A 13,567-nucleotide genomic window follows, 5' to 3' on the forward strand; every position below is an offset into this window, starting at 1 on the left:
GGAAGGCCGACCGAAGTATATAAAATATTTTTTTAAATTTTCATATGGCTTTACATCACAGACTATGTAGAATCAATTTAAGATTTAGCAGTGGCAGTCCAAGCATAAAGGTACCACTTGGGTGGTATTGAGTTAAGGATAATATATTAATATAATGATAACATAATGAAATTATTATGTTTCTAAATGGGTATAATCTATTAATAAAAAAAACTATACATACGTAAAAATATTATGGTAAAAAGTACAGGTGCACGTAATACAATTTTTACGTAGATATCTACGAATTATAAAAAGTTGCAACTTCTTTTTGTACACATGTTTAACATTGAATTTGTTGTTATGTAAGGACATAAGAGAAAATAATTAAACATTATGAAAATACTTTTATCACCTGTTTAAGTCACATACCTACATACATGTAAACATAAAACTATAGAAATATGTTTTGTATTTTTTAACAATTCTTTTTCTTATTAGTTTTTATTTTAGCTTAAATTTATTTACATGTTTTTTGTAGACAAACATACCTACCTATTTGTATTACCATAAAATTATTTTTTTACTTATTTTTAATCTATAATTTGGAACAAAAATATATAATGGCAATACTGTGTAGTAAATTTGTCAATCAAACACTGACATTGACAGATATTACAATTCGCTTTGTACTTGGTAAATACAAACGTAATTTATCGATTTTAAATTTTAATTTGTGTACAATTGGCCTTTTAAGTTACTACGACTGTGCAAGTTTATTGCAAAAAGGTATTTATTGTATTTAAATTGTACACCCTTTTTTGCCGCTGATTGTGCAATGTAATAAATTAATTTTCTTGCAATTATTCAAAGTGCTACAGTCTGTAAAATAGTGTGATTTATTGAAGCCCTAGTAATCTAAAAATATTTTGTGTATTTTTAGTTACAATGCAGTAGTTCTCGTTCTCATGTGGTTGTAGTTTTTGTTATGTATATATATGATTTGACCTTCTCGGCTAGGAAGGTCATTCTGGTTGCCTGGTGTTTATATAATTTGGCGTAGCATGCAGGTCTGTGCTGCTGCGGTGTCACTCTCCATCGGAGTGATCCCTGTGGTGGCCCGTGATAGCCGATACGTGCATAATGTTCAGAAAACAATGTTATCATGTGTTAAGCCTGTTATTTAAACATACTCAGTTCTCAAACTTAATTTAGAATCGCCGCGACTTTCTAGCAGACGTTTTATAAACTTGTAATCTAGTTGGATGTGATTTTGTAGTGCCAGCACATTGTTTCACACATCTTTGTTTCTGGTGAGGTAAATATTATTCCTGCCTATTATTTTTTTTTCTTTTTTATTACGTATGATATAATTAAAAATGGTCTTTGCTGTTTAAGGTAGCAATTTGTTAAGTGATGTTATAGTAATAGAAATAATTTATTTTTGTCAGTCTATCCAATAAGAAATTTATACTATGCGCAATATTTATATCATGTACCTATGTGTAGGTTTTCAAGCAGTTTTATCAGGATTTTTTTTTAATCTGCCATCAGGCTAATTAATTTTTGTGTAAATTTTTGTTTAACATACATACATTCTCTTTATTCTACATGGATCATATAAAAGATAGTAAAATATCAAGTTTTCTTATAAGAATTTAAATTATATACTTTGTACCAGTAGATTTCTGTCAGTGTCAGTGACTGCACTTAGTTGTACAAGAGTTTTTCAGTAAACTAAGTATTCGTAGATTTTTTTTTTGTAAAAAAAAATATCCTACCATCCTACACTTTGTTAAGTACCTAGTAACCTAAATAAATTGCAACCTCAAAAACATATTATATGAAAAACATATTATAAGTTTAGTCAAAATCCGGCAGTTAGTTCCAGAGATTAGATAGGGTGAACAAACAGACCTACGGAGAACAGATGAAGATATTTAATTTCTTATCATACTTAATAGACTAGATTGTTGGCTCTGTCTACCCCATAAAGGATGAAGACGAGATCTTATGTATGTACGTATCATACTTAATTGCCCCCTTTATTTTTTATTTTATGTACAGGCAAACTTGTCATATTTCTTCTTCCTCAGCATATATTCTCCCACTGCTGGGCCTGTCCAATATCTTTTTATATGCAGCTCTATCAGAGGTTTGTCTGGCCCAAGTTATCCCGACAAGGATTTGTGGCGACATATATACGCCACAAGACACAAAAATAAAAAATCAAATCACGCAACGGCAGTATCAGTCAAAAACAGCGAAAAACCTAAATCGCGCAACCTAAGATTCCACGTATTGGAGCATATATGCAACCTCCGACACAACATCGTCGGAGCCGCGGTTCTCCAGGCATAAAAGCTACCTTAGCAGAAGATCTTCCCTTTGGTGGCGGTCGAGCGGAATCATCGTTCCCGCTACAGATTTTTATGTAATCGGACCAGGGTTCTGATGCCGGTATTCCCCTTTCCATCTCTTTTCCTACTATAAGTTTTTGATTGATAAATTGTTAAGGAAATGACACAAATATTTCATACATTTTTTGGAGCAAATGTCAAATGCTCAAAGTCCACATCTTATTTGTTGTCCTTGACCCGCTCAGTGTCGGAACAAAGAAGATCTTGGAAGTCGTGACATAGTTTGACCTGTTTTGTTACCAAAAGTTTGGGACATTGTTTCTTATCAGCAATCGGAGTTGTGTAATTTAGTTTGATTGACCAATGTTCTTGAGGTGACAAACATCGTGTAGAAACCTGCTCATCAAATCGCTATTTGAGATAGCAATTTGTTAAGTGATGTTATAGTAATAGAAAGGACTAGACGAACTTAAGTACTAGTATCCGAAACTGACGAGTTTGCTTGAAGAGTTATGAATGTGGATGATGCGAAAGAAGTAAATGAGTAATGACAATTATTAAGTGATGGTTAATTAAAATGACATAATAATGAATAAAAATCTTGAATTTGAATCAGTGTTCGTGGCAAGTGGAAAGATGTAGTCTCTGCCTACACCTTCAAGAAGGAGGCGTATGTAGGTAAGACGATATAAGTATGTATGTAAAAGGAATATAAGAAATACTGAAAACCACACGGCACTTACACGGCGATATCTATGATCTTTATCGTGAAGAAAATTAGTGCATCTTAACCTACTTTGTAGATCGTTGAAATAGTGTTCTAGTTTGATAAAGCACTTGAAAATATCATTGGTGTCATTTCAAATTGATATTTAATTACATCAATACAATCATTTGATAATATTTATTTTATTATTAACTTGCTGTACCCGCGACTTCGTCCGCGTGGAATAGTTATTTTGGGCATCATTGAAGCCCACAAGGATGAATAATTTTCCCCGTTTTTTTCACATATTCCATTATTTCTTTGCTCGTTATAGTTGCAGCGTGATGTTATATAGCCTAAAACCTTCCTCGATGTATGGTCTATTCAACGCATTTTTTAATTCGAACCATGAGATTAGCGCGTTCAAACAAACAAACTCTTCAGCTTTATAATATTAGAATAGATTACCTATAGGATTCTGTGCAAAATTGCTATCTAGAGCAATATCCTGAGGGTTTAAACTGTAAAAATAAAATTGGCCATAAGTGTACATATGTATTTATAGTTTTTGTGGAATAGTATTTGTGATTCTGTAGCCTGTGTCATAAGGTCATAACCATTGAACACAAAACTATTCTAGTCAGAACAAAATACATATATGTACCTACATACCTATATTTATGTATTTAAACGTTATTGTACAAAAGTATAGTCACATAATGTGTTAATAGCACAATATGCAGACTTGGTGCTAGAAGCATTATCTACCAGTCAACCATAGTGTCTGACAGAGAATTTTATTTCCACAGACCCCCAATAAATTATTCAAATTTACATAATAATTTATACCGAATTCAATTTAAATTAATATCATAGGTAAAAAAAAATTAAACGCTCTAACGTGTTGGTAAGGAAAGTGATAACATCATTCACGACAGTACACAATGTTCGTGGTTATATTTAGACTGGAACTGCTATCATCATACCTAGTCAATATTAATAACAATAACAATTTTGTTACATCATCTGACTCACATTAAGACGATATCTCAGTTCAGAACTGGTTACTTACAACAATTCCTGCTGATATCAGTTCTCATACATACATACATACGATCACGTCTATATCCCTTGCGGGGTAGACAGAGCCAACAGTCTTGAAAAGCCTGTATGGCCATGTTCAGCTATTTAGCTTAATGATAGAATTGAGATTCAAATAGTGACAGGTTGCTAACCAATCGCCTAAAAAGGAATCCCAAGTTTGTAAGCCTATCCCTTAGTCGCCTTTTACGACATCCATGGGAAAGAGATGGAGTGGTCCTATTCTTTTTTGTATTGGTGCCGGGAACCACACGGCACGGGAATTTAAAGAAATTCTTTCTTAGTACACCCGCTAATCGTCAGTTTCGGGTACTCTTGACTGACATTTCGCCAGAACGTCTCCGATTTGATCAAGGTACGTTCGTCTAGTCCTTCCCACTCCACCAGACCCTTTCACACAAGCGTTTACTTTTCTAAAGAAAGCCCGCGGTATACGTCTACAACCACGAGACAAGTCATATTATTACATGAAATGTCTATCGCCTAACCGCCGGAACGTTTAAAATAACGGTTATAAAACGGTCTTGTCAAATTAACTCGTCTTAATGACAACTGAAAATCAGTACATTGCTTGTTATATCAAGCGACATTGTTGCTGAGTTGTTGTCTTTTGGTAATGCTGCACCGCACGCATGCGTGCCAAACTTTTCGTTTTTATATGTATGTGTGTTATGTAACTAAATACAAAAATTTAAAAAAATAACTATCTATTTATCTAAAATAGTTATATATCGTTAACGAAAGTGATATCATCATTCAAGAGTGTATACAATGTTCGTGACTATATTTAGACGGACTACTATCGCAGTCATTAAATTATTATTAATAACAATAACATTTGTATCGAGCATCTGACTGGCATGACGCTTGACCGTGCCATACGATACGCAATGTGTACATACATACATATGGTCACGTCTATATCCTTTGCGGGGTAGACAGAGCCAACAGTCTTGAAAAGACTGAATGACCACGTTCAGCTATTTGGCTTAATGATAGAATTGAGATGCAAATAGTGACAGGTGGCTAGCCCTGTCACTAAACTCCATTCCTTCTTTAAGCCATACAGCTGAACGTAGCCTTTCAGACTTGGCTCCGTCTACCCGAAAGGTATATAGACGTTACTATACATATATATATGCATAGTCACGTTTGGTCGCCGAAAAAGTATAGTTTGCGTACGTACGTGTATCTTGCTTGGTATGAATATAACTTATCTACCTATATTTTGATAGTAACTCGTACTGTTTTTGAAAACCTAAAATAAGGTTAAGCCTAACATCAGGCAGAGTGAGGTCAAACACACTAAAATGAAACAAAAAAAAAAAGATTATCAAACCGGACGGTCAAACTTTTTGCATGCAAAGCGGCGCAGTCTTTAACCTCGCGAACACCTTTTATTTTTACAAAACTGTGAACAGCCAGACCCATCAACTTGAAGTTCCATTGTCAGATCCTAGATATCGTTTTAATTTCATCAAAATTAGACCAGCGGTTCGAAAGTTATCGCGTTACAAACATACATATATGTACATTAAAAAAAATATTTTCGCCCATGTTCATGTAAAACTCACTTGCTTCGCTCGCTCGGCCAATTACATGCATTCACATACATGGAAGATGCATTACATTTTTTTTTAAAATAATAATTTGAGTGCGTTTGACTTCAATCTGCCAGGTAGTAAGCAAGATGAGGCCAAAGGTGATGATCCCCAATAGGGATGATGACAAGGTCTTATGTTTTATCTTCTTTCAAAGTACGATGGGAAAGACCATTTAAAAAAATTAAAAATATATATAAAAAATATGGAATAACTTTTGTTAAGACATCATATCCATAAACGCAAAAATTCAGGTAGCTGCCATACAAATAAAATTCATGAAGCGAGCAAAAACTCAGGTGTGACGTCACACTTGAGTAGCGTTTTGTAAGGGGCGTGTTGGGACTAGTCAAAATAATGTGTTATGTTACTTCGTATATCTCAGGTAGTTTATTGTTTATTTATGCTATTATTTTACCAATGTTTTAGTTATTGTGAAAATAAATTAGGACCAAAACAAAAATTAAATTGTCTATTGCCTATTGTCAAGTTAACCTCGTTAGCCAACCTGGGTGTACCAAGGGTATTAAACACATTAAACGCTTGTTTACCTCGATACTATATCAATCTACGCCTGTCGTTTCCTGCTTTCTATAATCCAATCTAATTGTCACTTTTCACAGCTGAATCATGTCGAAGCTGTGCCGACAGGTGTCCATAGAGTCCCCTGGGCCCACCCTGAAGGAGTGCGTGTTCAGTTTCGACGTTCCAGTCCCTGATGTTCCACTGTACGGTGCCAGGATCCGGGTGGTCTACGCCGGGGCTTGCTATCGTGCGAATAGGACACGTTCCGCGTCCGTTTGCAGCACGTCCTCAGTTTCCTCCCTCGGCAGCTTGTCTGGAGAAAGTGAGGGCTTCGGTATCCATACATCAACGCCGGCCCATATAGGCCTGAGAGACGGCGCACTGTTCCCCGGCTACGAAGTGGCGGGGGTCGTGGACGCGATTGGGAGAGCGGCCGAGCGGACGAACGGCATCAAGGAGGGTACGAGGATAGTTCTGTTCCCGTACGAGGGAGTTCCCCACGGATACGCGGACTACATTGTGGTGCCGGACTTCAAATGCTTGGTGCCGGTGCCCGATGAGCTGCCGTTGAGCGTGGCGGCCATGTTGCCCACTGGAGCGCTGTTGGCGATGAATACGGTGTACACGGCCAGCGAGTGCTTGAAGGGAATTCTTGAAGGTAAATATATATATGTTAACAATACATGTATACAAACCACATCCCTTACTTTTAATTTATTTAGAAAAAGATAGAAGATAAAGATGGAAGTACCCTTTGTGCTGTTCTTTTCCACCGAAAGACGTGGTCATATATAAAGAGGCATGCGAATCGACCACTCTGGCGCAATTAACAATGTGATCCGACCCCATGTAGGAACAAAGGAAGGAGGAAGAAGAGGTGCATTTCACGTCGTTATCCCTTACGGGGTAGACAGAAGGGCGCTTACATAGCTTTTAATAGGTATTGAAGTCTATACATACATACATACAAAAAATCACGTCTCTTACCCGGAGGGGTAGGCACAGACTACATCTTTCCACTTGCCACGATCTCTGCATGCTTCCTTCGCTTCATCCACATTCATAACTCTCTTCATGCAAGCTCGGCGGTTTCGGATACTCTTGACCTGACCCTTTACCAGGACGTCCTCAATTTGATCAAGATACGTTCGTCTAGGCCTTCCCACTCCGACCTATAATTTACCGTATTATGTTCGATCAAGGACCCAACCAAAAAGACAAGGCCACGGTCCTGATAGTGGGCACCGGTGGGCTGGCGCTATGGGCGCTGCGGCTCGCGACCAACTACTTCAAGCACGGAGCGTACACTGACCGCGTCAGGGTCTCCGTGGCCACCCTCAAGGACGAGGGCTTCGTGCTGGCCAAAGAGAGCGACCAGTGAGTGCTGCCGTCACAGTTATTATTGTGTGTAGAATGGAAGTATGTGCCGTGTGGTTCCCGGCATCATTAGAAAAAAAGAATAGGACCACTCCGTCTCATTCCAATGGATTTCGTAAAAAGCGACAGGCTAGCAACCTGTCACTATTTGAATCTCAATTCTATCATTAAGCCAAACAGCTGAACGCGGCCTATCAGTCCTTTAAAGGCTCTGACAACTCCGCAAGGGATGTGGACGTGATTATATGTATGTATGTTCAAGAACTATATGGAATTTCTATTGTCTTATTCCAATTTGTATGTCATCGCTAAACGTTCATACTTATATAAAATAACATTTATCCCTATGGAATGCATACATACATACAAACATATAATCACGTCTATATCCATTGCGGGGTAGTCAGAACCAACAGCCTTGAAAAGTCTGATGTGAATGTAAATGAAAAAAACCCTATGGAATGTATGAAATATAATACTATATATGGAAATATACTATGTATGGAAATATGTGTAAAATTTGTTTAGACCGACCAAAAGATATGATTATTTAAGTGTACCACCTCCTTCTCCAGGATAAAAGTGGTGCAATGGAGCGAGGATCTGTACGAGAAACAGCTGATAGAGCGCACCATAGACGCGTGCAGTGGCCCCGTGGACGTAGTTATGAACTTCGGCACCACCTCCAGGTCACTTCACCGGTCGCTTCAGTGTTTGGCTGCGGTGAGTCTTGAAGCCAGGACCACGTCTTCAGGATCTATACGACAGCTGATAGACCCTCGCAATGGTCTCGTGGCCGTCGGTATGAACTTCGGCACCACCTCCAGGTCACTTCACTGGTCGCTCCAGTGTTTGGCTGCGGTAAGTCTTCAAGCCAGGTACACGTCTTCAGTGTGGCGACATCTCTACGCCACTCGTCACAACATCAAATCACACAACAACTGTCAATCATCTCGAAGAAATTGACGCGCTCAACCGACAGTAGAGAAGAAACTAAATCGCGATTTCAGAGATTTCACGGATTGGAGCTATGTATACAACCTCCGACACAACATCGTCGGAGCCGCGGTTCCCCAGGCATAACACCTAGCCTGGCGGAAGATCTTCCCTTTGGTGGCGGTCGAGCCGAATCATCGCTCCCGCTACATTCAGGATCTATACGACAGATGATAGACCCTCGTAATGGTCTCATGAACTTCGGCACCACCTTCAGGTCACTGCACCGGTCGCTTCAGTTTTTGGCTGCGGTAAGTCTTGAAGCCAGGTCCACGTCTTCAGGATCTATAGGTACGACAGCTGATAGACCCTCGGAATGGTCTCGGAGACATCGTTATGAACTTCGGCACCACCTCTAGGTCACTGCACCGGTCGCTTCAGTGTTTGGCTGCGGTGAGTCTTGAAGCCAGGGCCACGTCTTCAGGATCTATACGACAGCTGATAGACCCTCGTAATAGTCTCGTGCACGTCGTTATGAACTTCGGCACCACCTCCTTCTCTCTTTTCTCTGTTTTCAGCTTTATAATATTACTAGCGACCCGGCCCGGCTTCGCACGGGTGCAAAATTATAAATGTTATTATACATTAAAACCTTCCTCTTGAATCACTCTACCTGTTACAAAAAACCGCAATTAAATCTTTAAAATTACGCAAAATCCGTTGCGTAATTTTAAAGATTTAAGCATACAGACAAACAGACTAAAATAGCGACTTTGTTTTATACTATGTAGTGATTATAGATCTATTTAATTTATTTCCAGGGGGGCATGGTGCTAGTCACCGAGGATGTCGGTGAAAAACTGCTTCCCAAATTCGCTAAGAAGGCTGAAGAAATGGGCGTCAGAATAGTGGTGGTTCCCAACGGGTCTATAGAGCAACTCAGAGAGCTGGTCGCTTTGGTCGCGCGTGGGGAGGTCAGTATGTTATTAATATCACGTCTCCTTTTTGAGGTGGGCAAAGAATTTTCAAAAATAGAAAACTTTGGAATCGTGTCACGTAGAAATTAATAATCAAAGAAGATTCCACTGTTGTTTTGACCTATCAGTTTTTTCGACACTCTTGGCTCTGTCTACTCCGCAAGGGATATAGACGTGATTATATGTACATATATATGTTACATACATACATACATACATAAACTCACGCCTCTTTCCCGGAGGGGTAGGCAGAGACTACCTCTTTCCACTTGCCACGATCCCTGCATACTTCCTTTGCTTCATCCACATTCATAACTCTCTTCATGCAAGCTCGGCGGTTTCGGGCACTTTTGACCTGACCCTTCACCAGGATGTCCCTAATTTGATCAAGATATGTTCGTCTAGGTCTTCCCACCCCGACCTTTCCCTCCACACTCTCCTTGTATATCTGCTTAGTCAACCTGATATATGTTCAAGAATTATATGTAATTTCTATTGTGTTATTCCAATTTGTATGATGTCATCGCTAAACGTTCGTATATAAAATAACATTTAACCTCAGTTGACACAGCTATATTGACCAAATCATAGGAATGGGACTTTATGCAATAGAAAATATTGCTAATGATACTATCAATTTGTTGGCGGTTGACGCAATGGTCATATTAATAACTCCATTCAACCACAAGTATCGGGTTCAGTCTTCAGTAGTTGGTTCTTCGGTCAGGTTATGATAGGAAAGATCTAATTGTCCTGGATTTTTTAGTTTATCTATATAAGTATTTATGTGTGTCGTGTGGTTCACGTCACCAATAGAAAAAAGAATAGGACTCCATCACTTTCCCATGGATGTCGTAAAAGAGGACTACGGGATAGGCTAGGTGTTATGCCTGGGGCACCGCGCGACTCAATTTTGTGTTGCAGATTGTACGTATGCTTATCTTGCTATCTTTGCTTGCGCGATTTAGACTCTTCGCTGTTATTGGCTGATAGCATCGAGTAATTGGCTGTTGTGGCGTAGAAATGTCGCTACATACGAGTTTAAATTCGTTGTGAACTTAAAAGGGCCTTGAGACGTGGTCCAAGTCGACATGGATTTATTATAACATTCGGCACTCTGCCATTTATGTCTCGTAGGCCTACAGAAATTCGAAATAATATTCGAATTTCTAATACATACAATCGTTTCAACAGTACTTAATACTAGCCCACCCTTACAAGACCAATCTTAAATCCTATCAATAATATACCAATTTTAAGCCTCTTCCTTGACTGATTTTACTATGAGAATTACAATTAACTTACCCACAAAACTTACCCAAATTATACAATCATCTTGCTTACCAGGCAATTTGCGGTCAAATGCACTCAAATAAAAAAAGAACAAACATGCGCGGGAAGATAAACAGCTGTCACAAACTTTTTTTTTCCTGCCAGATCAATGAAATCATACTAAACCGTTTGTCATCTTGAAGTTTCTATTTTTTTAGTTTTTTTTTTTCTCTAGATTGAACCTCCTCCCCATTCCGTGTTCCCTGCTGAAGACGCTCAGGAGGTCGTGAGGAAACTCTGCAACTCGGAAATACAAGGCAGGGCAATTCTCAAGTTCCACAATGTCGATTAAGTCCCAAGCGAGGCGGACAGGAATTTGAATAGAGCCCCAGTGTTGCCAGTCGGGAAAATGGTAGCGGTATTGGTAGGAAACATCAGCGAAGGGAGAAATTATTTAGGCGCTTCATTTGTCTATTTAGTCGATGTAAAGAATTAATGTGATATCGTCAGTTGTTGCATCTGAATTAATTTATGTCGGTTTTATATAAATAAAAGTTGTATCTTACATTTAAATAAATGTTATTGAGCGTTTTATGTATAACTGTGTACAAAAAAGCGTATTACTTGCAAAACTAAAATAAATTTGTGGACTAAAATAACTTTATGGTGATAGTATCGTTACTATGTTTTTGAACTGTTTATAAAAGTAAAAAATTGTTCTATTAATATGGACTTCTGGTTTTCCAATAGTCTTCCACTTTTATCTTTGTAATAATTTATAGCTATAAGCTTTATCGTCAATTCTATGTTTTGTTTATCAAGAAGTAAAGTTTTGTATTACTTAACTTCTCCAAAGTATATTAGTATAAAGAAAAAGAATCACATAGTGAATTCTAGATATTAGATATATATTTGATTATAATGACTTTGAAAGTAAAGATAGGTGTTAACTTGATGAAAAATTTGATATCTCAGCGTCATTTCTGCATATATTTGGAGATATTTTGTGGCTCTCCCTTAAATATAAGTATTACTAATCTGTACTTTCTATATCAATGTTGTATAATATTAGCTTTTAAAAAAGAATAAATACACTAAATAAATCTTTGATGTGATGTAATTAAAAAAAAACAAATATTTTTTTTGTATAATATATACGCCTGATGGTGGTAAGGTATTGTATTTTTTTCTTGTACAACTATTTACATGCCTATATGTCTGAAAAAATATATGAATCATGAATAAAAACCAAATATATATTTAACGTAGGTGTGGGTGATAATTGCTTACTCAATTTTTTTTTATCTGTCCGTGTTTTGGATTAAATTAAAAATAAATCTCTTTTTAAATATTTCACTGACATTTGAAATGTTGTTAGTTTTTAAGTAAATAAAATCAGTTAAATGTAATCAGTATGACTGGATTGAAAGTATGCTGTTAAGAAGGTTTATCACAAAATAAGCTCAAAGTATTATTAACTGTCATATGAAATAATACAATGGTTGTCGCCGTTTCTGTATTTTTCTCCTTTTTAAACCGTTTTCGTAACAGCGGTAGGTAGGGCGGAAAACTGTGTAGATCAAGAATAAGGACGTTAGGTATTGGTAGAAACTTATAAAGACGAGGCTGTGGTTGTAGTATTGCAATGAGGGACAATTGTAAATTTATACAAGCATCTATTTTTGACGAGAAACAAGTTTCATTTATTAACAATTAAGTTCCATAACATACATTTTTAATATATAAAGATGTGTTGTTTGTGTTTGTCAAGAAAGTCAAAATGCCTTCTTTTTGAGAATTTAAACATTTTTACAGACAAGCTTATGAGTACCACAGACTTTGATTTTAATTATCAAAGGTTAGCTGTTAGCATGGTGTAAGGTTATATGATTTTAAGTGAGCTTTATCGCTTTTAATATCGCTGTTATGGATTCACGGCCTTAGCACAAACATTGTGTCTAGTCAGCTGTCTAATTCTATCAAAGAGTGGGATTGTACCTAAAATAAATGTATTACTTACTGTAGTAGTATCTAATTATGTAAGACTAATATATTAATTGTTATATGTAACAATAAAATGAGAAACGTTTGTTAATTTCGTTGTTTGATTTATACCATCTAACTTAATGTGGTATTGAGATGTACCATGATGAAATTGGTAACGTTCTTAGTGCTTCGTTCGAAGCTTTGGGTAAGTGCCCTAATTTTTCAAAGAGGTATGGAAGTGGGAGGATTTACAATTAGGGGAACGAAAGTATACGTAAAATAAACTTTATTTAGGAATAGCTGACCCTTTTTTCAAATTGGTCCTAAAAAGTCAATATTTGTTATTTCGACAAAAAATATATATAATCACATTTTTAAAAACTATTTAGTTAAAAAAATAATAATTTTAAATCATACTTTAAAAACGACGAGAACGATGTCCGCCATGTTAGTCTATTTATTATTTGTGCTCCGTCCGACTTTCATCATTTGAAGTGGGTCACTGTGACTATTCTTACTTCCTGCAATTTCTTTGTTACTTAAAAACTCTTTTTAAGTCCCGTCCATGAGATAATGTGTACTTGTTTCGTTTTTGCTTTTGACGTTTCAAATAAAACTACATTACATTTAAACATAGGTAATTTTTAATTTAAAAGAAAACTCGTTTTTTGTCAAAAAAAGTTGGCAATATTGACCTAGTGACAGATGAATGTCAGAATTATATTTTATATTATCTGTGGACAATAT

The 13,567-nt window shown here is 36.9% G+C and overlaps 1 protein-coding gene across 2 annotated transcripts; it reads left to right on the plus strand.

The window, feature by feature from the left end:
- The first annotated feature begins 630 nt into the window (after positions 1–630).
- On the plus strand, positions 631–12,011 carry LOC106142314 (quinone oxidoreductase). 2 transcript variants are annotated; one of them, XM_013344033.2, is made up of 6 exons: positions 631–768; positions 6,371–6,930; positions 7,475–7,649; positions 8,225–8,372; positions 9,407–9,559; positions 11,070–12,011. In XM_013344033.2, exons 2-6 carry the CDS (start codon positions 6,378–6,380, stop codon positions 11,184–11,186), a joined length of 1,146 nt encoding a protein of 381 aa, XP_013199487.1. In that variant the 5' UTR covers positions 631–768; positions 6,371–6,377; the 3' UTR covers positions 11,187–12,011. The 2 variants fall into 2 exon arrangements, with proteins under 2 accessions (XP_013199487.1, XP_013199488.1); XM_013344034.2 differs by lacking the exon at positions 631–768 and adding an exon at positions 817–1,297.
- The last annotated feature ends 1,556 nt before the right edge of the window (positions 12,012–13,567 follow it).

Source organism: Amyelois transitella, chromosome Z, assembly GCF_032362555.1.
Source record: "Amyelois transitella isolate CPQ chromosome Z, ilAmyTran1.1, whole genome shotgun sequence".
NCBI lineage: Eukaryota > Metazoa > Arthropoda > Insecta > Lepidoptera > Pyralidae > Amyelois > Amyelois transitella.